The sequence below is a fragment of the Berghia stephanieae genome, chromosome 6 (assembly GCF_034508935.2).
Source record: "Berghia stephanieae isolate SIO BIC M18660-M18661 chromosome 6, UCSD_Bste_1.3, whole genome shotgun sequence".
In the NCBI taxonomy this organism is placed as follows: domain Eukaryota; kingdom Metazoa; phylum Mollusca; class Gastropoda; order Nudibranchia; family Aeolidiidae; genus Berghia; species Berghia stephanieae.
The window spans coordinates 25,006,357-25,013,856 of NC_088365.1; the positions used below are offsets into that span (position 1 = coordinate 25,006,357).

The 7,500-nt window shown below is 35.8% G+C and overlaps 2 protein-coding genes across 13 annotated transcripts in view; one reads left to right on the forward strand and one right to left on the reverse strand.

Annotated features, from left to right (window-relative positions):
* Positions 1 to 7,500, reverse strand: part of LOC144974752 (uncharacterized) — a 357,750-nt gene that overhangs the window by 119,708 nt on the left and 230,542 nt on the right. The gene's annotated exons all lie outside the window — the stretch shown is intronic.
* The window catches only part of LOC144974745 (dedicator of cytokinesis protein 3-like), a 147,461-nt gene that overhangs the window by 31,219 nt on the left and 108,742 nt on the right, over positions 1 to 7,500 (forward strand). For all 12 annotated transcript variants that reach the window (XM_078917967.1, XM_078917958.1, XM_078917961.1 and 9 more), the window contains 7 exons: positions 1,440 to 1,564; positions 1,911 to 2,009; positions 3,066 to 3,129; positions 4,123 to 4,229; positions 5,257 to 5,428; positions 5,995 to 6,095; positions 7,348 to 7,443. In XM_078917967.1, the coding sequence (XP_078774093.1) occupies positions 1,440 to 1,564; positions 1,911 to 2,009; positions 3,066 to 3,129; positions 4,123 to 4,229; positions 5,257 to 5,428; positions 5,995 to 6,095; positions 7,348 to 7,443 (764 nt within the window). The remainder of the gene's footprint in view (positions 1 to 1,439; positions 1,565 to 1,910; positions 2,010 to 3,065; positions 3,130 to 4,122; positions 4,230 to 5,256; positions 5,429 to 5,994; positions 6,096 to 7,347; positions 7,444 to 7,500) is intronic.

Here is a 7,500-nt window from a genome sequence, read left to right on the forward strand (position 1 = left end):
ACAGCATTGTCTGTCCAAAAAATATTGTAATAAAGCCTAACAAGCCATTATGTCCCGTCCTAAATTTAAGTGTACAGTTGGGGGTCTCGAGAGCTAAGTTCACAGTGCACTCACCTTACATGAATAGGGACCGTGATCGATCAAGATTTTTTTCTGATCCCCTCCCCTGTCCACCCAGCAGTAATTGGGTAGCTGTTTCTGTAAAATTTGGCAAAAAAGTACTTTGCGATAGACTAGCATCCTGTTCAAATGGTAGCAAGCAATTGCTGTTATCCTTTTCACGCCATAGAAACTGGGATTAACTCTGGCTCTATAAACAGTGGGGGCTGCCTGAAACCTGGGATCGTAAAAATACTAATGAAAAGTGAAAATGGAAACTGAAGCCTTTCGGGGGGGGTGAAGTGGCCGAGTGGTTAAGGCATTGCACTGTAATCTGAAAGGTCACGGGTTCGAGCCCCGCTTCAGGCACTTCCGTTTTTTTTCCTTGAGGAAGATTATTAACCCCCAATTTGCTCACTTGGACAACATGGATGATTCCTGTTGACATCAGACATTCTGTTTAATGGAGTATCTATATTCCTTCATGGAATGACGGGATCTTATGGTGCCGTTGCGAACGGGCGTAATTCAAAAAAAAATTTTTTATGGCTCTGAAGGATTAAGTACAGAGTTGCAAATTGTGAACTATTGCTTAAAAACTGTATAATGTTTCATGATTCAGATTAAAATGTTGCTGCTTGAAGCTCGAAGGATGAAATAAAGATAAGTATTGAATTGTCAGATTAAATTTATTAAGATAGATACTGTGGATGTTTCGGGTTTCCCCTTTATTAACAAAACACGATGAGATATCTCATTCGTCCTTAGTGTTTTATTCATCGTGTTTGGTTTATAAAGGAGAAACATGAAACGTCCACAGTATCTGTCTTTGTTTAATAAATTGAAGCTGACAATTCAATACTTATCTTTATTTTTTCCAGTGATTCAGATGAAAAGGTGTGTAGGAAACAATGCCGGGCAAAGCAGAAAGAAACATTGGAGAAAAAAAATGATCCTCCCAAAATTTATTGTGTCTCGACTGGCAGTTTGCTACAGTGATTTAGATGATTAAAAATAAAGAAATCTTCTCTTACTTATTCATAAAAAAAACATCCTTTGATATATTTATTGCACTTAAGATCTTTTCTCTTACCAAAAAAATTTTCTCTTACTCATTCATAAAAAAGCATCCTCTGATATATTGTACTTAAGATCTTTTCTCTTCCAAAAAAAATATCTTCTCTTACTCATTCATAAAAAAAACATCCTTTGATATATTGTACTTAAGATCTTTTCTCTTACTCCTTCATTAAATAAAATGCTTTGATTTATTGTACTTAAGATTTTATTTCTCTTACTCACCCTTAAAAATACTAAGTTGGTTTACTTTTCTATTCCAGGTGAAGTCCGCAATGATCTCTACTTGACAATATCGAATGCTGACGTCGATAGGGGAAATAAAAAGGCACCTAAGAATGTTTTAGTACAAGTGACAGTCTATAACTCAGACTATGAAATTATTGATGTGAGTCCGAGTTTCATTCTTATTCTCTGTCCAGTTTAAAGAAAAAAAAAAAAAAAGAAAAAAATTCCCTTCATTCATCCCATAGGGGAAATTTGTCTCTAGGGTCTATTCCATAATTTGCAGTGCTGCACTGCGGCTGATGCCTGGGGTATTCCAGTTTTCCCTTGGAATAGACCCTAAAGACAAATTTCCCCTATCGGATGAATAAAGGGAATTTTATATTTTATTTTTATTTTTTAATATTTTTATATTTATATATATATATATATTTTAAAAATATTTTTTATATTTATATTTTATTTATTTAATTTTTAAAAATATTTTAAAATATTTTTATATTTTCCAGGGTTGTATATCTTGTGCTAATGGTGCTCCCATGGCATCAAACTTTTTCACCTGTGTGTTCTACCACAGCAACAATCCGCGCTGGAATGAGACAATCAGGGTAGGTGATTGTAGATTTCTCATCTCTTTATATTTTTTTTCTCTCTCTCTCTCTTTTATATAGAAGTAATGAAATTGATGTCACTCAGATATTTCTTTTTTAAATCGTTTTTAGAAAGCCATTTTAATGATTAGTTCTCATTAAATTCTATCACTCAGACTGTAAGCGTTTAAGGTTATGCATATTCTTGTGTGTTGGTACGTTATATCTGGCTGGTGGATATTTTGAGTATTTGACCTAAATGCATAGCATCAATAGAACCATTAAAAATAATTGTTGTCTTTCAGAGCCAGTGGAGCTGGAATTTATCCCGTTTTTTTAGCATTAAAACGGACAATAGCAATTGCTTGCTATCCTTTGGATAGGACAGCCTATCGCAAAGTTCATTCCACCAATTGTTACAGACCCAGTTACCCAATCACTGCTGGGTGGATACAAGGATCAGAAAAAAAAAATCTCCCAGTCCCTTTTTGTGTGAAGCGAGTGCTCTTCCAACTGAGCACGTAGACAGGTAATCAGAAGGTCTGAGGTTCGATCCCCAGTCGAGGTCAACTGATCTTTTGGGATGGTTTTTTTCTTGTATTTTTCTTTCTTGCTTTAAGTGACACCTTTCATTCACACTTGTTCAGTTCTTTGTCTTTCACCAGTGCCTGCTCCTTAATTTCTTAATCAGGTTTAAAGAAACGCTCGCCACTAGGGCAGAGAAATTGTGACGTCACACCTTCTGCTCTTCCAGTTCCAAACTTCTTGGAAATGTGTATGTAACTAGTCCTTCAGAGGACTAATAATGAATAGGTTACACATTGAATCATAAGGTGGCATGACAGCAGGATGTACAGGCAGATTCTGAGGATTACGGGACATAAGAATACGAGGATGGCTAATATTCAATTATGACCATCATATATTTAGACTATAAAATAAGATGTCATCACTCTGAAACCAGAAGATCAATTACACAAGGTATATACCCAGTCCTCCGATGAGTGGTTTTACTTTCATCTCCATAGTTTTCCTTGAATGATAATTGTTATATTTCTCTCATCTCTTCCCCAGTTATCCATCCCCATAGAACGATTCAACTCATCCCATATACGACTTGAACTCTCGCACTGCTCCAGTGAGTATATTATTAGAGATATATCAGAGACAGAAATGATGTAGAATTCTTTAAAAAACACCTTAAACCGTTTCTTTTTAATATGTAGCACTGTAGAATTATATTGCTTTGTTTCATATTGCATGTTTGAGTGGTTGTATGTTTGAGTGAAAGTAGCCACGTTACTGTTAAGCACTTTGAGCTTGTTGAGATACGGGGTAAGGCGCTAGATAAAAACCATATATTGTTATTATTATTATTTCTCATGTCATTTGGCTTTGAGACTTTGGTGTAAGGTGATTTATTAGTGAGCTTATAGAAGTAGCAACTGAAGAACTGATTTCAACCACACAAGAAAACATCCAATTACCTCAGCACCTTAACTCACATGATGACATTCAAAAGCGAAGAACACTTGCACTTGAACAGAGACTTATAGAAACAAATCACTAGCTGGATTCAAAGAACAGACTGAAACACTCGAAATAACAAAACACATTGTTCACAGCAAGCGTCTATAGAGACAGTGCAGCCATATTCATTCATTATTATTTTCTTATTATTATCATTATTTATCTAGAACCAGTGCCTTCTCCCTAATTTGTCACTAAGATATTTTAGTAATAAACAAAAATGAATATAACAGCTTAAAAAAAAAGAACAAAATACCAAACACGGAACGTTTCGGGCACAAAACCCTTCTTGGGCCAACAACAAAAAACCCCAATAAAGACATAAATACATTACTAAATTCCAGATTGACGACAGAGAAGACCTACAAAATATCTTTGTGTCGTCTATCTGGAATTTAGTAATGTATTTATGTCTTTTTTGTTTTTTTTGTTGTTGGCTGAAGAAGGGTTTTGAGCTCGAAACGTTCCGTGTTTGTGTTATTTTGTTCTTTTTTGAAGCTGTCATATTCGTTTTTGTTTATTACTTTTTACAGTCCATCGCTTCCAGCAGCTTAGTATCACTAAGATATTTTGGGAGTCTTTTCCTCTAATCATCATTTAGGTCAAGACAAACAGGCTAAGAAGTTGTTTGGATTCGCGTACCTTGATTTGACGACACGAGACAAAGTGACCAGACAAGATGGTAGTTACGACCTGTGTATCTACAAGGTGAGTTGGACAGGAGATCTGTGATCCCCTTTGATCTTTAGCAATTAATCAACTAATGAATAGATAAATGAGTAAATTGATGAATTAATAAATTAATAGATAGATAGATATAGAGAGATAGATAGATAGATAGATAGATAGATAGATAGATAGATAGATAGATAGATATTGAATTGTGTTGGATACAAATATGGTACAAAAAGTGCTTGAGATGTAGCAATAGAGCGAATTATTATTTTAATATTTACCGCAATGTAGGAGTCAGTCTACATCGATGTTTCAGGCCTTTTCAGCCATCGTCAGGACTGTGTGTTACATGAGTTTGGTTTGTTGTGTGTTGTTGCTTGTTGAAGTGCCACTCACTTTAACAAGCAACAACTCACAACAAACCAAAGTCAGAGAGAGAGAGAGAGAGTGAGAGAGAGAGAGGGAGAGAGAGAGAGAGAGAGAGAGAGAGAGAGAGAGAGAGAGAGAGAGAGAGAGAGAGAGAGATGATCGAGAAAAAGACAATTATCGAATAATAAAACTATATCCAATTAATCAAGTCATAGATAATCGTCTATCAAACCAAGATTAACATCAATATGTCATTGAACATTATCAGTTCATATCAATCAATCATTTATATCTGTCGTATTTATAAACATCAATAAACCAATCATACATCACATCAATCAATCATTATCTCTGTCTTTCTTTCAATATCAAATCAATCTATCATCAATCTATCATATCTATCTTTCTTTCTATCTATCTATCTATCTATCTACTTACCTATTTACCTACCTACCTACCTACCCACCCATCCATCCATCCATCCACCATTCCATCCACACATCCACTCACCTACCTACCCACCCATCCATCCTTCCATCCATCCACCCATCCATCCATCCATCCATCCATCCATCCATCCCATCCATCCATCCATCCACCCACCAACCTTCCCATCCATTCATCCATCTGTCAATAAAGTTTGACAATCATTCCATTATTAAATCAGTGTTCCTTTTTTATATTTTCAAAGGTTGAAGATGGGAATAAAATCAAGAACTATCTCCGCCTCCCTTCCCTAATAGATGATTTCAACGACCCGAAGCTGATGCCTTCCATTCCAGACCACATTCCCTTTTCACGAAGCAGTAAAGAATATGTTACAGTCAAAACCTTTTTGTGTTCATCAAAATTCGCTCAGAAAAGTAAGTTGATAAAAGTGTTAATCTTATAGATATAAACGAAATATAAATTGGGTTTTAAAAATGTTAAAATAAAAACTAGTAATGTTGGGAATTATCAGTGATATTTTGTCAAATTTACCAGATCTCCCGAGAAAGGCTGTAAGTCTCCCTACAAAATATTGGAGGCTCGGAATCAGTGCTGTACATTTCCAAAGATCTCAGAAATTTGAATTTTTTTTGGACATCGCCATGATACATTCTGGGGGGTGAGGGGGTGGGGGGTTGGGGGTTGGGGGGGGGGGGGAATTCCACTGAGTGCCTTATATTTCTCTCGTGAGACTTGAATAGATGATATTTGTGTTTGTATACCGTTGACCTTGACCTTTTGCATAGAATGAAAAAAAAAATCTTCCTGTAAAGTGCTGAGAATTACTTCAATTTTTTGCCAAGACTCCCTATAATTTTTTATATTTTTGTAGCTGGCAACTCTGATTTTGCCAAATTACCAGATTAAATCGTTGAGATACAAATGCACACGTTATGCTGTTAAAGAATAAAAATGAAACAAGTTAATACTCCATCCACAGCTGAGCTCCTCAGAGTTTTACAATGGTCCTCTCTGACCAATCCAGAGATTCAGACCAGCCTGGACAATCTGGTGACCATTAAAGGACAGGAACTTGTCAGGGTGAGACTACCATTACAACTAAATATCTAAAGATCAGCCAAAATTTATTTTCACTGAAAATAGAAAAAAGAAAGAAAGAAAAATTTGCTTCTTGTAAAAGTTGAATTTCAACATTAATTTTTTGAAAAGTAGTTTAGACCAAATTTGGCCACTCGTTTTCATCATCATCATTGCCTTTTTCACCCTGGGTCAGGGTATTGGCCACAGACAAACAGTTTCCATCCTTCTCTATCCTGAGCTAACTTTTTTATCTTGTTCCATGTCCTATCACTTCTCTGTATATCAGCAGCTTTGTCTGTTGTCCTTCATAAATTCTGTCATTGCAGAAACTCTTCGATCGCCCAAGCTAAAAAAAGGATTTGATTCGTCCACCTCTGTTTCTGTAACAATTTGAGTTTTACGGAAGGGGTGTTAACCCTTCGACAACCGCCAACCTGGAGGACCAGGTGACTCAAAAAGGGGGAGTCACACACCATTAGACACCTTTTACGACACGCTGGCTTGGCGTTGGGCTATTCTTCCACCCTCTCAATTGAGGGACCCTGGAAACCACACAGGGGCTGTTTCATTTTACCCAAATCATAATTCCTAAGATCAGCTTGGAAGTGATTAAACACTCACCTTTGGATCGGATGGTCCAGGGTTCAAGACCCGCTTTGAATGGCGCATAGTTTGAGTCCATGGAAAGGACTCTTTACTCTGATTCTCTCACTGTACTCTGGTGTAAAATGACTACCTGGCCGTTAACAATGCTGTCTCTGTTGGCAAAAAATATAAAATCGCTTAACAGGCATCATGTCTTGTCCTACATGTTAAGTATTGCTGTTGGCTAGGGGAGCTTTGAGCACCTTTAATGGATATTGCTCTATATAAATGCTCTATTTAAAAAAAAATAATACTATTTGTTTTTAATTGATGAACTATTTTTTATGAAAATCGTTGATGTTTTTAAGAGATAGTATTATTTGTTCAATGACCTCATCATTTGGTGATTAAGCATCCCAGAAAATAAAGTCTTTTACAGTCATGAGATCCATGGAGCCGGAGTTTATAGTACTTATATGTTTCTATTCCAGTACTTATATGTTTCTATTCCAGTACTTATATGTTTCTATTCCAGTACTTATATGTTTCTATTCCAGTACTTATATTTTTCTATTCCAGTACTTATATGTTTCTATTTCAGTACTTATATGTTTCTATTCCAGTACTTATATGTTTCTATTCCAGTACTTATATGTTTCTATTCCAGTACTTACAAGATGTCTTAGATGCCTTATTCCACATGTTCAATGCTGGAGTCAACGGTGCAAGGGTTACCTATGCCATGAACATCTTCCAAACTTTGGTAAGAAATTTAATGTGCATGGTATCAAGTTGAAAAAGTATGAAATTTGAGAAAAGT